The following is a 15,858-nucleotide window of genomic DNA, read 5'->3' on the forward strand; positions in this document are numbered from 1 at the left end:
CGTGTGCTCTTTTGTTCTGCTTAAGCCTGTGTGTCATATGGCACCCGGCCAGCCCCACTGCTTTATCTGTCCTCTTCGGGGAGGGGATGGGGTCCTTCCACTGCGCCATGAGAGGGCCGAGCACAAGCAAACTGCCTGTCAGCTGCTGGGAGGGACCCGCTGGTCCCTGGAAGACCGACGCCACTACTGAAGCCAATCTTGCTGTCTCTTCTCAGCGTGAGTCCAGCGCCGTCCATCAGTGCTTGAGCGTCTGATGTTTTCCTTGACGCCTCCAATACCAAGCTGCCGTGGGCAGAAGTGCCTGGAGGACTCCCCTGGATTGATAACCGGTGCCCGGTGCTCTGCCTGACCTGACCACGCGTCACCACCTCCACCTCTCCATCCAACACTGTCCTTTTAGAATGTTAAGTCAGACCACATCCGACTCTGCCCAAAGCCCTCCAGCGGCTCCCATCTCACACTCAACCAAAGTCCTTGAAATGACCTTCTGACCCATCTGCCCCTGCTGCCTCCCTGACCTCATTGCTTCTTCCCATCCTCGGCTGCAGCCACTCTGGCCTCCTGACCGTGCCCCCAGACTGGGCAGGCACACGCCCGCTCAGGCCTTCCTCCGAGCTGTGCCCTGCCTGAAACCTCCCAAGCAAAATGGAATCTCCCAGGTACTAGGGGCTTTTACCCTCACTGGGGTATCCCCAGCATCTAGAACACGGCCCAGCTCCCGTCAGCTCTTGACAGCTCTTGACTGAATGTTAGACACTCTCCCTTATGAGACCTGCTTGGGGAAAGGGGCAGCCACCCTGGTGGCCCTCACTGTTCCCATGTGCCTCTGATGGCCTCTCCTTGCAGGATGGCCCTTGGCTTCCTGGGGCCACCTTGCCCGCATGGGCAGGGAGCCAGAGCAGCCTGAAAGTTTAAGTCACTGTCCCCCAACCCTGGAGTAGCTTTGGCAGATGACCAAGAAAGCCCAGCTCCTGTTTTGCAACACATCACACGCTTCCTTTCAGGGTCTGCTCCTGGGGAGCTCCACCTCAGACAGGGGCCTTCCTCTGCCCTCTCTGCAAAGATCCGCTCAACTTGGGGGTCTGGGGCTATAAGGAACTGGGGTCTCTGAATATACTCCCCCTCTGTTTGACACAGCCTCTCCTATCTGTACCCCCCCACCCCACCTCTTCCTTCCTTGAGAAATCTGACACGCTCAGGATCCAGATGCAGGAGTATATATGCTGCAAGCCTCCCACGTGCCAGGAACCAGTACAAGCAAGAGAACTGGAACTTGAGTGTTAACCTCCTCTCCCCCACCCAAGGCCACAACCATGCACTTGACACGGGTCCTTCTACCTGATGCTTTTACGTCTTACCACATGTACACCACAAACAATACAGGGTATTGCTGAGAGGTTTTAAAATTCACACTAACGCTCTCACATCACGTGTGCCATTCTGCAACCAACGTTCGGGGGGAACCAACATTGATAGAAATAGGCCTGGTTTATTCATTTGAACTGCTAACAGCATTCCTTAGAATGAATGGACCACGGCTTATCTGTCCGCCCCCGTCTGACTATGAGGCTGTTCCCGGTTTTCCACAGCTTCAGCCACCCAGCATCCCTTGGCCCCAGAGCACAAGCCCCTTCCCCGGAGGCCCATGTTCCTTCTTCCAGGGCTCTCGCCACCTGACAGAGGACTCCTAATGCCTGTTCCCCCCCGAGAGCAGGACCTGAGTTCACCCCTGTAGCTCCAGCATGTGGCAGGCACTCAGCTTCTTTGGATGGATGGATATAGAAGAATGGGGGGAGGGGACTGTGCACCAGGCCTTGACCTCTTTGTGCCGGGGATGAGCCAGGATGGCCTGAAAGAGCCCAGGTACCTGGGGTCCGGTGGTCAGTGCCATCCCAGTGGGAGTGGGGTAGGGCCCTGGCCATAGGATCCTTGAAGCTTCTGGACAGGTGTCCCCGTCTGCTCTGAGGCCAAGACACAGGGTCTGCCAGGAGCAGACCGCCCCTGGCCCACTCACCCAACATCATCATGGGCTCAAGGAACAGCCCCGCCGACAACCTTGCCGTCACGCAGGGAGCCCTCCCGAGGGCCAGGCACCGTGCATTTCAGCTGCACCATCACTCTCTGGGCAGGCATTAGCCCTCCTCCAGCAGACACGGGGGTCTGAGGGGCACACAGTCATGGGCAGGGCAGGATTCAAACCAATACCTGAGCCATCTGAATTCGGAGAAACGGACACCCATTTGCCGCAATGAACAGTGCCCTCCTCTGCTGGGGCCTCGGCTGTGCTGGAGCTGAGCACAGAGCAGGCCCAGCTGGTCGTGAGCCCCTGCTTCCTCCTGCCACAAGAGAATGGGCACCTAAGGCCTGGTGCCCTGGGGATTCGCCGGAATCTTCCCAGGAATGGCAAGTCCAGGCTCCAGCCCTGACGGGAGATTAAACGTGGCTCAAAACACACTCAGCTAGAGGATTCCCTGAACTTTAATGCCATGGCTCTGAGAAGGGCAGCTGGAGGCTGTGGCGGACCTCTGAGGCTGCAGACACCACCAGCCTCCAGTGATGGGGTCCTGGGCCCCAAGTGACTAGGCAGTGAGAAGCCGTGGGTCCTCACCCCTGCACTCCTGGGGCTTAGTGTGATCAGAAGCTCTCAGAGCTCCTGCGGGAGGGCTTGGCCAACTTCGGGAGAGGCGTGGGGTAGGGGCATCACTGGCTCTTAGAGGCCTGACCCCGCCAGGCTCAGGCACGGCTCGACCCAGGGCCTGCACGGAGCAGCTAAGGGTAGAGGTGACAAAAGCGACCACAGTTCCCAGCCTGGCACCAGTGGGATGCCTGGGAGGGAGGAGAGGCCTCGAGGAGTTTGGGACAGGTGTGCACAGGGGCTCCTGGCCTCTCAGGGCACTTGATTCAGGCAACCCCTGAGATGGGGAACCAGAAGGCACATCCCACATTAGTTCTGAGAAAGGTGGGGGGACAGGAGCGCCCCGAGGATGACATCCAAGGCACCAAGAAGGTGATGCAGCCTCCTCCCACCCCTCCCCACAGTTTGTCAAACTGGCCCCTAGGCTGGGGCCAGGTGCAGCAGGGCTGGCTTCAGTATCCTTGGGGGACGTGAGCCCTGCTCTCCAGGTCGGCAGGGGCTTCTGGAGAGTCAATCGTCTGGTAGGCACTGTGATCCTGTGAGGGTCCAAGGAAAGCTAGGGGGCGGGGGAGATGGGGGGAAAGAAAAAATGAAGGGTGAGGACTTAGGACATTCCACAAGGCCAAACCAACATCCCCCTACCCCTCGACCAGAAAGGCCAGAGCTGGGCATCCCAGCACCCAGGAGTGACAGTGGCAGCAGCCCCAGGCATCAAGCCTTTAGCATATATTATTTATTCAATCCTCCTGTAACCCTACAGAGGTTTTTTATTGTCCCCACTTTACAGATGAGGAAACTGAGGGTCACAGAGATGAACTGACTCGCCTGAGATGATAAAGCTTGAAGCAGAGGACACCAGGGTTCAGACCTAAGCAGCACGACCCCAAGGACAGGGCTCGTAGCCATTATGCCTCAGTGGTTCTCTGAGCAGCACGTGCTCAGGAATCTGGCCAAGGGACGCCCAGCCCTGGGCCCACGGGCTCCTCTCCGGCTCCTCTCCCAGACAGAGCGGATACAGCGTGACTGTTTCCAGAAGGCCCCAGAGCTGGCACAGTTGCAGAGCCCAGAGGGTGCAAGGCAGGCGGTAGGGCTCTCAGTGCCACACCCCTCACTCCCATCTGCACTCTGCACAACTGTCCTGCGCTCCTGAATGGGCCCCAAGGGCCCTGGGCCTCAGTTTCCTCATCTGTCTAATGGAGGAACGTCACTGGCTCCTCCCCGCCCCCGGGCAGGCCTGGGCAGTGCTGAGGTTACCCAGGGTGGGCGGTCCCAGGCCATTCCTGCCCTTAGCCCAGCAGCTCTCCCAGCGGGTCACGGGCCACTCCGGGCCTCTCTTCTCAGAAGTGAAAGGTGGAAGACCACACCTCTCTCCACTTCTCTCAGAGAGAGAGAAAGGAGGTGAGAATGTGCATCAGAGAGGGCAGGGGAAGGGCCACCACGAGAAGGGGTACAGCTCAGAGAGGCCGTGGGAGCGGGCAGCGGGTCTGGGCTAAGGGAAAGCACCTGCAGTTCAGGGCTGGCTTTGGCCAGGGCCCCCACAGCCTAGGCCACAGCACCACCCCTCCCTTGGCCACCCAGACCCCGTATGTGGCAGGAGACGGGGGTTCCAGCAATGGGGCTGGAGGGAGCTGAGAGGGGAAGCTGGCCCTGCAGGTGCCTACAAGCCTCGGGCCACAGACTGCCCAGAACTGCCTGGGGCACTGGATCACGCCCAAAGCTGCACCCATGTCTGAGCTGACAGGGGAACCTGGCACTGTAGCCTGGTGCCAGGGAAAGGTCATAACAGGTGGGGGCGGCCAGGGGGATCCCTGGGCTCCTGCAGCAGAGACCAGAAACTTGCACACGGTCCAGCCTGGCTCCCAGAGCCCACGCCAAGCCCCACCCTGCACCTCGAGCCCTTCTCTCAGGGGGCAAGGTTGGCTCCCTGGGGCCGGGGCTGGGGGGCGGGCAAGGTGGAGACCAGGGAGAGGTGGGGAGATGGCAGCGTGCCAGCACCTGGGCCAGCGAGAGGGGAGTCGGGGAGCTGGCGGGAGGCGCTGGCCTCACCAGTGTGGAGGAGGTGCTCACCCCCGCGCTCCCGGTGCATTTGGTAGACGAAGCAGCAGGAGACCGGCTTGAGGAGCGCGCTGACGATGGCCATGCCAGCGCTGAAGCGCTCTGTGTCCGAGAGGCTGGCCCTTGGGTAGAAGATGCTGATGTGGATGATGTCCAGGAAGATGGTGACCACCAAGCCACCCAGAAACTGCAAAACAGGCCGGGTGCAGGGCCCAGGGGCGACCACGTGTCATCCGGGTTTACGAGCCCGCTGCCCCCCGTCCCACCCCCTCACTCTCCCACCATATACACCAGGCCGGAAGCTCCACTTGTGCCCTACTGTGTCCTTGGGGTTTGCTGGACAACAGATCAAGCCAGCAGGCAGGACTCTGTGGATGAGATGCCCGACTGGGGGCTGTGAGGCCGCGAGCAGTGGTGTGGGGCCAGAGCACCTTCCCCCACCTCCTCTCATCCTGAGGCCACGACGAGGTACAAGACTTGGGTCCAGAGCCTCTGAGATGGAAGGTCCCTCAGAATTCACTTGCTCCATCTTCACCACCAGAGAAATCCCTTCTCAGCCATCCCGAGAGGCCGGTGCGGGTGCTCCCAGCCATCTGGGTCTGAGCGGGTGTCAGGAAGCTCCCCCGTGGGACAGTTCAGCCAGACGGTGTCCACTCTGACCTCACAAGTGGTGGAGTTCCCTCTTCACAGGCCTCCCGGCCACATCCCTCCCTATTAGGAGGGCCCTAGAGGTGGGTTACTGGCGTGTGCTCCACTGCCCTCGGGGAAGGGCCAGTCTGGGACACTGGTGGGAGCCCACGCCATGCCCCTCTTGGGGAAAAAATGAGCAGACTCCGGGCTCTCTGAGCCAGGCAGGCAGGGAAGCAGGCCAGACTAGTGAAGGTGCGCATGGGCGGGTAGCCTGGGTGGGCTTACTTAGCAGAAAGTGGAAAATGGGGAAAAAAGAAGGGAGAGGAGATTGGACGAGTGAAGGGGAAGACGGAGCCGGGCCCACGATCACCCTCAAGCCAGTTCTCCCCCAGCTCACCATACTTATGGCGTCGATGGAGTCCCGCTGCGCGACGGCCCACACGCCCAAAGCCAGGATGGTGAAGTTGGACCACGCGTAGGCGCCCGGGAACACGATGCAGCCCCTGCGGGAGAAGGAGGCATCTGAGTCAAGTCAGGAGGTGGCCGCCGCACAGGTGCCCACCCCTCCCACAGGTCACCTCCTAAGGCTCTCAGGTCTCAGGGCCCCTACGAGCAGAGGCCACAGTCCATGGCCTTGTTCCTTCCCCCCACGCCCCCGTGCTCCAGAAATGTCAGCACTCTGCCTCCGCTCTGCCTCCGCGGAGGCAAATGCCACCGCTCTGCCTCCCAAACGGATCCGGAATCTGGCCACGTCCCTCCAGGTCCAAACCACCATCCTCTCCTACTAGCCTCTCCCCACTGGTCTCCGTACTTCCACTCCTGCCCCCTCCTGGCCATTCATAAACAGCAACCAGTTAGGTAAATCAGGGGACGTCACTCTGCTAAAAGTTCTCCAACAGTTCTCTTGGAATAAAATTCAGATTCTTGACCATGGCCTATGGGGCCCTGTGGGATCTGGTGACACAGCCCAGCCTATACCTCCCATTCATTGCCTTGCTGTCCCCTCTACCCTGAACACTCGGTCCCTTTTTGTCATTTTAGCCTCACCTCAACTGTTAACTCCGAGACTCCTTCTCTGACTGCCCCATTTCAAGTACCACCTCACCGCTTTCTAACACAATGCCCACCCTCTTTTATTTTGTAAGGTATTGCTACTAACTCAACTGTTTGTTTGTCAACTCAAAGAAAATAATAGTTAACCCAGAGCCCTTACTAGTACCTGGCACAGTTATAAGTGCTTTAAATTCGCTCATTTATGTGCATTTGTCTTAACAACCCCAGTAAGGAGGCACTATTGCTATCCTCATTTTACAGATGAGGAGAGAGAGGCACAGAGAGGTCAAGTAACTTGCTGAAGGTCACACAGCTGCTAAGTGGCAGAGCTGGGATTTAAACCCAGGCAGTCTGGCTCAAGAGGCTGCGCTCTTATCCACCGTATTCGCTCAGCTTGGATGGCCCCAGCACGCAGTGGGGTGCCTCACAAATTTAAGTGGCGTTCCCTGAAGTGTACCATACAGAAAACATGTGCAAAGCACTTAAGCGTAGGGCACAACGAGGCTTACTCAGAATAAGTAATCTCATTTTTTGGTTCTGGAAAGCAGGCCTCACCAGCTCAATCTTGGGGAGCGTGACTGAGAAATCTGGATTTTGACTCTGCTCCTCGAGGTCATTAACCATGATTATCACTGTTCCCATTATTCACACCCGTTAACGTGTGCACTGCACTTCCACAGCTGCAAAACGCACACGTGAGCTCAATGGTCTCCAGTCTCGGTTTGGCAGACAAATCTCCCCAGAAACTCAACAGCTAAAGCAGACGGTCATGATGAAAATCAATCCTGAGTCCTCAGGCCTCCCTTGGGCAGGCCTGGGCAGTGTCCGGTGAGCAGAGCATTGCCATGCTTCTCTCTCACAGCTCCTGAGTGGCGTGCTTCCTTGTACCCATTTTACAGATGGAAACCAAGGTCCCAAGAAGTGGAGTCACTTGGTCAAGGTGACCTGGCTGGAATATAGCAGAGCCAGGACCTGAACAGGGTCAGTCTGAATCCTGAGCCTGCCGTCTCTGGGCAGGGGGTGTGAAGTGAGAGTGAGGGTCCACCCCTGAGCAAGTGACCTCACCCCTGTGTCAGGCGTCTACTTGCTGAGCCGCTGAGCTAACCCCCAGAAGGCGCCCAGCCTGGCAGCTGGCCTCTGGACACCCTCAATGGAGGTTAGCAGTTTTACAGTTTCAGAAGTTACGCTTTCACCTTCCGATGACCTTACAGGACAAGTGGGAGGGTCAGTAATGCTCTCACTTTATAGGTGAGAAAATGACTTAGGGGGTTTAAGTGACTCACCCAAGGTCACAGACACACAGAGCTCTACCTGACACCCACCCCAGCACTGTATAAGAGACCGGCCCCCAGGCTTCAGCACCTCAGACCCCCCAGATGTGAAGGCCTCGGGGAAGAACTAGAGGGGTGACAAGCCCAAAGGGCTCGGGCAGTGTCTGGAGGAAGGTTGAGCGGTTGGTACTGCCCTGGGCTGTTGCCTCCCTGAGGATGAGGGCTCAAAGCTCCTAGGGCAGTGATGGCAAAGGCCTCTGGGTACTGCCTGCCCCTCTGACATCCTTGGAACATGGGGAGCTTGCTGGTGATGTTCCTGACAAGGTGCTATTCAGTCTTGGAACGGGCTGGGAGACGTGGACAAGGCCTGTGAGACACATGGATGCAGACCCAGGACACACATGGACAAGACCCCAAGGAGACACGTGGACCCAGATCCTGGGAGACAGGTGGACACAGAACAGGACACTCAGAGAGTCACTCACCAGATCGCCAGCAGCCAGTGAACCAGGAGGATCGCCTGTGACACACAAAGAAGAGGGAGTGGGTGGAGAGGAGGTCTGTGAATGTGACCACCATGGCGGCAGGGGGGTGGGCAAGAAAGCTTATGGAGCCAGAAAACACCGGAAGCCCCCGCCTAGCCCCTAAGAGGGCTTCAGCAGTGTCTGTTGAAATGAAACACCACCAACAGTGACAGAAGAGAAGGTAGAGAAGGAGGAAGAGCACAGGCCAGGCGACGCTGCCACGTCGCCCTCCCCACTCCCTCGGGGCAGCTGACACCTACAGGCCTTCCTGCTTCCAAAGGCGGGAGGCTCCTTTGGGGAACCTGGGAATCTGCTCTGGAATCAGAGGAGCCTCAATGGGAAACTGGGGTGGGGGGGAGCTCAAATGAGGCTGATTTCTTAGGACACTGGAGCTGGGGTGCCGTGTGGGGACGGGGGGATGCCGGGTGCGTCCAGGGAATGGGAGAGCAGCCCAGTGGCAGAAGACCAGAGGGGAGAGGTGGGCCTTGAGGCAAGGAGCATGGATTTCAGCCCAAGTGCACTGAGGGCTTTTCTGCAGGAAGGTAACACGCTATGATTTGTTAAGAAAAGAAATCCCCCTGGCCTTTTTCTAGAGTTCTGCGCTGTCCCACCCTTTTTGTTGCCCCATATGTCCTTCAAAGACAGCCCTCTTTACTGGAGCTGGTCTCTATTCCTGGTAATCCAAAGGGCCCTGATTGCAAAGCAAGTAAAGAAGGAAGGAACAGATGCTACAGGGAGGACAGGGCAGCTGCCAGCTAGAGCTTCCAAAGAAGCAAGGAACTCGGAGCTGGTGCTAAAGGGGACGCAGGGACCAGCCAGGCAAAGGAGAGGGAGAGCAGGGCGTCCCAAAGTGGACACCCGGAAGCACAGGCAGGGACGCGGGACCCAGAGCCCCGAGGAGGGGGGGGCGCTGAGGGTGCGGGAGGCCAAGAGCCCCAAGTCGGGAGCTTCAGTGGGGCCTGGTGGTCGGTGGGAGCCCTTGAGGGGGTTTGCTCCCGGCACTGAGCAGTCAAGTTGGGAAGGGGAAGCCAAGAGCCGGGGGCGGGGACGGCATGCTGGGCCCAGAGAGCAAGGGCGCACGGCCAGGATTGCAGTGGTTTCTGGTCTGGTGCAGTGGTTTCTGGTCTGGTGCAAGGGGCTCTGGCTGCGTTTCTAGAAGGGTTACTATTTATGGCACATTCCAGGTCCTGGGCCCAGCGCCCCACGTGACCTTCTCTGGGCCTCACAACAGCCTCTGGAGCAGATACTAGAATCATTCCCATTTTACAGTCAAGGAAACTAGGCTCAGAGGTAAATTAAGTTGATCGTGATTCCACTGATGGCAAGACTCAAATGACACTGTAAGTATGACTCCAGAACCAGGGCTCCTCGCCTTCACGCCGGAGGCACGGCCTTCAGCAGAGAGGATCTATTTGGGCTTGCTTGAGACAGACGCAGACGTTTTCCACATGGGGGGCAGGTGACATCCGGGGCAGACGCCCGGGATACCCCACCTTCACCCCCAGTGCTCAGTGAAGTGAACAAAGCCCAGAGTACGGTCCACAGCGCCCAAAGAATCCCTCTTCCGGCTACAGAGGACTAGATCGATTCTGTAAGGACCAATGCACCTGGCCTTACACAGGTCTTGAGACTCCGAAAAAGTTGAGTCTACATGACAGCAGGCTAGCTCTGGAAGGAATCTTTGCCATCACCTTCCCTCGTTTATGACCGAGTGCTTCCCACGCGTCAGGCAGCATTCTGAGATTTTTGTGCATAGGAACGCATTTCATCCTTACAATCCTCTGAGGTACAATTTTCCCCATTTTACAGTTGAGAAAACTGAGGCTCAGAGGTAAGTAACTTGCCCCAGGTCACACAGCAGAGCCACGTTTCAAACCTGACTTAGCCAGGTGTTGTCCGACCCAGGGCCTGGGCAGATGTGCCCTCCCGTTACAAAGATGGGGAAACTGAGGCAGAGGAGGCCTAATCTTCTGAGGGTTTCTCTTCCCAGGGGCTGAAGGGGAGGGATCACACAGCGCTAAGTTTCTGAAACACGTACAGTTTAAGCCGGCATCGCTGGCACCTGCTTGGCCTCCACCCTGGGGATTCAAAGGCGAGCGAGGCAGATGCAACACTGGGCTGCCCTCCCAGACCTGACACCTAGGGTGGGCGGGAAACTGTGAACTAGGCCATCACCTTAGGAGTGTGGATTTCCAATGAGACAGCCTGCTGTGAAGGAAGTTACAGCAAAGGAGAAGGAACCTCACCCTGCGTCAAGGGAGAGGCGCTTAGGAGGCTTCTCTGAGGGACGAAGGGGGTGAGCAGGGGTTAACCAGGGGCAGAGGGGAAAGAAGAGCATTTCAAGCAGAAGGGACAGCACCTGCAAAGGCTCTGTGGCAGAAGGGAGCATGGAACATTCTGGAAACGGAAAAGAAGCCAGTGTGGCTGGAGTGGAAGAGGAGAGTGGAGAGGAGGGACAGGAAGCTGGGGGTGGGGCAGGGCTGGGCCTGGAGGGTGTGGGGCGAAATCCTGATCTTTATCTTAAGAGCAAAACACTGTCCCCCTCTGTCTAATAGGAAACCCTGCCCGCAGAGGGGAAGGGACCTGTCAGAGGCCATGACACGCGGCCAGCCACGGTGGTCCTGGTGTCGGGTTTTTAACTAAGACAAGACACCAAGGAAGGAGCCACAGGGGAGGCAGCTCACGTCGCCACTCCGGAAAATCAACACCAAATCCAGCCCTCCCTTGACTTCTATTTCAGAAACGGCCTTCATTTCCAAGGGCTCTGGTTCCCACCTCTAGACTGTGCACACTGCAGGTCTTTAATAAAGGGGTGCTCTTGGCCTGCAGAGCCCAGCTTTACCGTGGTAAGAGGAAAGGCTGAGACCCAGGGAAGCCTGTGGGGAAACCATTCTGTTTAACCTGTGGGGAAACCATTCTGTTTAACCTGTGGGATAAAGTTTTTCCTGGAGCCAGAAAAGCTTGTACTATGGAGTGAGCACCTGCTAAGGTCCAAAACTAGGCCCTCTCTTTTGGGCAGAACAGAGTATAATCTGGAAATCCTGCAGACCTTTAGCAGACACACATCCCCTCGGTGTGACATCACTTTTGTTTTCTAAATATTTAGGAAACATAGCATTAGTGGATCACTTCTCTTCAGCCCTGGGAAAAGAAACCCACAAAGACGAAGCCTCCTCTGCCTCAGTTTCCCCACCTTTGTAATGGGCGGGCGCACCCACCCAGGCCCAGAGGGGTCTAATGTGCAGGAAAACTCCAACAAGAAACCCAGCCAAGATTCTAAAAAAGAGTGGCTATATGTGTATGTATAACTGATTCACTTTGCTGTACACCTGAAACTAACACAACACTGTAAATCAACTATATGCCAATAAAAATAAAGAAAAGAAAAAGAAACCCAGCCAAGCTGGCTCTGCCCTTCCTGACAGCCCTCATCTCAGCACAAAAGAACTGTCTGCTGACTCTGGGGGAGGTTTCTGGTAACCAAGGGGATACTGGGGATACCCAGGTACTGCCATAGAGAATGAGGGAGGGAGGGGCCTGAGAATGTGCCTGGGCAGCCTGACCGTTCTGACTGGGCAAGAGGAAACAGACTTGAGCTCCTGGACTCTTCCTATAGACTCGGCCCAGGGGGGCTGCCCCGCCCTTTCCACCGCAGAGACAGGCATCTGACGGTCACTGGATGTACCTACTTACTAACCGTAAGTACTGTTATGGAACAGACATCCAGAAACAGTGTCAACCACATCAATCCCTGCTACTGAGGAAGATCTGCCTGTCACGTGTCTACACTACCCTGAACACTCGGCCCATGTCATCCTTATAACCGTCTGGCGTAGAGTTTTAATCCTGTTTTACTTATGAAGAAACTGAAGCTGTGAGAGATTAAGTAAATTGGCCCAAACGGTAATGCTTATAAACAAGAGAGCCCAGATGCTAATCTCAGGTCTATCTGGTCTGAGTTTTCCTGCTAATAAAAATGTGATGAAGGGGCTTCCCTGGTGGCGCAGTGGTTGAGAGTCCACCTGCCGATGCAGGGGACACGGGTTCGTGCCCTGGTCCGGGAAGATCCCACATGCCGTGGAGCGGCTGGGCCCGTGAGCCATGGCCGCTGAGCCTGCGCGTCCGGAGCCTGTGCTCCGCAACGGGAGAGGCCGCAACAGTGAGAGGCCCGCGTAACGCAAAAAAAAAAAAAAAAAAAAAGTGATGCTACACCACCTCCAGGACCACTAGATCCTCCCCTTATCACCCTAGAAGGTAGGGTCTAATTTTATGCTCTTTTTATGGTGAGGAAACTGATACTCAGAGAGGTTTAGAAATCTGCTCCAGGTCACACAGCTAGTAAGCAGCAGAGTCTGGCTTTGGACAGAAATCTCTCTGGCCCCAAAGCCTGTGCTCTATCCACTGTGCTGGAAGAGCAAGGGAAGGGTGGATGGAAATGAGGAGGTTTGACCTTGAGAAGAGAAGGCTAAGGGGGAAACCGCAGGGTCCTGCGGACCAGGACTTAGACCCTTCGTTTGCCACTAGAGGGCCCACGGGGGTGGGGGTGGGACTTCCCAGACGGGTGGTAGACAGACCTGAGGTCACCGTACAGTTTTGTATTTTTTCAGCTTGCAGGATTGAACCTGTGCCCTGGGCAGTGAAAGCACTGGGTCCTAACCACTGGACTGCCAGGGAATTCCCAGGAAAAATATATTCTCTATATTAATCTGTATGGAGGGAATTCCCTGGCGGTCCAGTGGTTAGGACTCTGCACTTTCACTGCCGAGGGCGCGGGTTCAATCCCTGGTAAGGGAACTAAGATCCCACAAACCGCACGGCACGACCAAAAAAAACCATAAACAAACAAAAACAAAAACACCCAGAATATATTTTCCTGGTCCTGTGCAAACACTCGGTGGCCTGTTGCATGAGGCAGCAAGATCCCCGAGGACCCCCAAGGGCTGAGGCTAGGGGACAGCACTCAGGGCTGCTGGAGAGCAGAGGCAGAGGTGGGCAGTGGTTAATGGTGTGGGTATTGCAGCCAAGTATGTGGACTGGACCCCAGCTCTGTGACTTAGAGCTGTGTGACCTTGGGCCGGTCACCTGAGCTCTCAGAACTGCTGCTTGCTCTTCTGTAAAGTGGGACTATAATGTTTCACAGGGGTGTTGTGTGGCTACAGAGAGGTGGAGGGATGTGCGAAACATTCAATGCAATGCCTGCCAGGTAGTCAGCCCCCCGGACGTGGCCATCCTCATTACTACTACACAGTCAGCTTCCAGAGTTCTTAACCCTCATGCTACACTACCCCCTGCACCCTCCTCCAAAGGGCCTTTCTCCCAAGACCTCACGAACCCAAGCCTAGTGCCTTCGAAACTTGTCACAGTGACATTCCTCCAGCTCAGGACTTGCCTCAAGGGTGGGGCTGGGTTAGCGACTGCCCAGAGGGCCTGGGGCACTTGCTTCTGCTCACCTGGCACCACTGCCCACTCCAGCTGGGCTGGGCACAAGCAGGCATTGAGCCAATGCCCAAGGAATGTGTGAAGTAAGGGAGGGGGTAGTGCAGGGCCACAGGGGTGCATTGCCCCCGCTCCCAAGGGGCTCTGGTCTCAGAACACCCCGCTCACACGGCGGTGAACAAGCACCAACAGCTCTCTCCACAGGGTGGCCAGGTTTAACAGCAAAAACACAGAGCACCCGGTTAGTTTTCAATTTCAGATAATGAATAATTTGCTAGAATGTCCCAAACATTGCCTGGGATATACTTATACTAAAAAATTATTTATTGTTGATATGAAATTCAAATTCAACTGGATGTCCTGTATGTTACCTAGCAACCCTAGCTGCTCAGGCCCTCCCAGCGCTTAGTTGTCTCTGATTGGTATCAGTTAGGACCCTCTGAGATATGATGTTTTATTTCCCAAGTCAAGGGAAGGACCAGACATTTCATTCCGGGCACCCAAAGCCAGCACAGCTCACACCTGGGGTCGTGTGTGGCCTGTCCCATCCATGAAGTTGCTCCAAAAAAAGCCCCAAACAGACTAAGCCCTCCCCGTGGACAGAAAATGTCAAGGCAGAAGTCAGTCCTAACTAATTGGTGGCCAGGAAAGGACACAGCTTTGAAGTCTGACCCTGATGGATTCAAACCCTGACTCTGCCATTAAATCTCTGTGGGACCTTGGCAAGTTACTTACCTGGTCTGAGCTGAAGTTTGCTCATCTGTCAAAATCTCAGAAGGTTGATGTGATTAAATAAATAACCTGGCACCCCACAGATGCCCCCCAAATGCGGGCTCTCTCCCCTCTCAATTCCTGTGGCTCTGTCCCTCATTTCATTCCCTCTTAGCAATTATTTTAGGCAAATCTCTAATTAGAGAAAAGGCGGTCAACATTAACCCCACACAGGCTGGAACAGAGTATCGACACCAACAAACCTTAGTTGCCCTCATGTAAATTTCTTCCCAGCTAAACCTTCAATCCAAGTCCATTCCCTTGTTCCAGCCATCTCTCCGCCTAGCCGTTGACTGAAAGCTTCGGGGAGGCTGACTGAAGCAAGTATTAAGGAAAGTATCAAGGGACGTCTTCCCATATGAAGTCACAGCACAGACGGTGCCTAATAATCCAAATATGGATAATGTATTGTGCTGCAGTCATCTATCTCTTAGATTCCTTCAGTACCAGACACCACGGGTGCTAAATTCTTTGTCATGCGTGAGTAAAAGGGCATTCCTGGATACTACAGGCTCGAAGGAAACTGCACTGAGACCCAAAATGGCAGGTTTGGTCCAAGGTTCACACGTTCCTGACCAAAGTTAAAGGCTTCAGCCTCTCAGTGGCAAACAGAGCCAAGAAGCACTGGGCTGGTGGGGCGGGGAGGAAAAAAAAGAACAGCCGCTGGCATCCTGACAGCTGAGGACACGGCTCAGGAAATGAAGACACCCCAGGAAGCTCCAGTGTTTCCCTAAATGCGCAAAGTTGGCGTTCTCTGCTTTTAAGTAACTTCTGTTGGTGTCTGTGCTGCTTACGAAATAAAGACGTTGAATTTATAAACTCTGAAAAACCACTCGTCCGGGATCACAGCTCCGTCTGCCAACAAAGGAGGCTACCAGGTTGGTGTCGGGGGTGCAGGTGAAAGGTTTAGCCCCTCTCTCGGTGAAGGGGAGGTGGGCCGCCTCTAAGTCCCCCTCGGGCTCTCGGTGGGCACCCCCCCCCCGCGCCTTCCTCTTTCCCCAGGGGAATTCTGGGCGCGCAGGCCAAAGCGAGCCTCAGGGGCCCGGCGCTCCCAGCTGGGCCGGTCTGACTCCGGGAAGAGGGGGCCTCTTCCCTCCCTTCCCTCCTCCAGTTTCCTCTCGGTCTTTCCTGCTGGCCTTCTGTATCCCTCTCCTTGCTACGGTCTATCCACCCACCTCCTTCTCAGCTGGACTCTGTACGTTCTCTTTCTCCCTACCACCCCTCTTTCCCCAAACGCTCGGTCCTCTCACCTCTAAATTCCTACTTTAAAAGCGCAAACGCCCAGCACGCTCGGGGAGACCCGCCCCGCGCCCGCCCGCCAGCCCGCCAACCCCAGCGGCTGGGCCACCCCCGCCCCGCCCCGCCTATTGCCACCTTCAGGTCCACGGCGGGCAGCTCCATCTCGACCAAGCTGGAGGGAACCTGCGCGACAACCGCGGGGGCTCCTGGTCTACGAACTCGGGAAACAAACTTGCCCGGCTCC

At 56.2% G+C, this 15,858-nt stretch overlaps 1 protein-coding gene across 2 annotated transcripts; it reads right to left on the reverse strand.

Annotated features, from left to right (window-relative positions):
* Positions 1-1,469: 1,469 nt before the first annotated feature.
* On the reverse strand, positions 1,470-15,858 carry AGTRAP (angiotensin II receptor associated protein). Of its 2 annotated transcripts, none has more exons than XM_012534042.3 (5): positions 15,750-15,858; positions 8,130-8,164; positions 5,718-5,823; positions 4,703-4,877; positions 1,470-3,191 (listed from the first exon to the last, which is right to left on the reverse strand). In XM_012534042.3, the coding sequence occupies exons 1-5, from the start codon at positions 15,774-15,776 to the stop codon at positions 3,088-3,090; spliced, it is 447 nt and encodes a 148-aa protein (XP_012389496.1). In that variant the 5' UTR covers positions 15,777-15,858; the 3' UTR covers positions 1,470-3,087. The 2 variants fall into 2 exon arrangements, with proteins under 2 accessions (XP_012389496.1, XP_033288838.1); XM_033432947.2 differs by lacking the exon at positions 15,750-15,858 and adding an exon at positions 14,579-15,630.

This window comes from Orcinus orca, chromosome 1 (genome assembly GCF_937001465.1).
Source record: "Orcinus orca chromosome 1, mOrcOrc1.1, whole genome shotgun sequence".
In the NCBI taxonomy this organism is placed as follows: Eukaryota; Metazoa; Chordata; class Mammalia; order Artiodactyla; family Delphinidae; genus Orcinus; species Orcinus orca.

Excerpts from the sequence above, each read along its gene's own strand:
- AGTRAP (XM_012534042.3), bottom strand. The coding sequence starts at position 15,776 with ATGGAGCTGCCCGCCGTGGACCTGAAG. Across the intron at positions 4,878-5,717 it reads CCATCGACGCCATAAGTATG|TTTCTGGGTGGCTTGGTGGT; the intron begins GTGAGCTGGGGG and ends CCTGTTTTGCAG. Across the intron at positions 3,192-4,702 it reads AATGCACCGGGAGCGCGGGG|CTTTCCTTGGACCCTCACAG; the intron begins GTGAGCACCTCC and ends CCCGCCCCCTAG.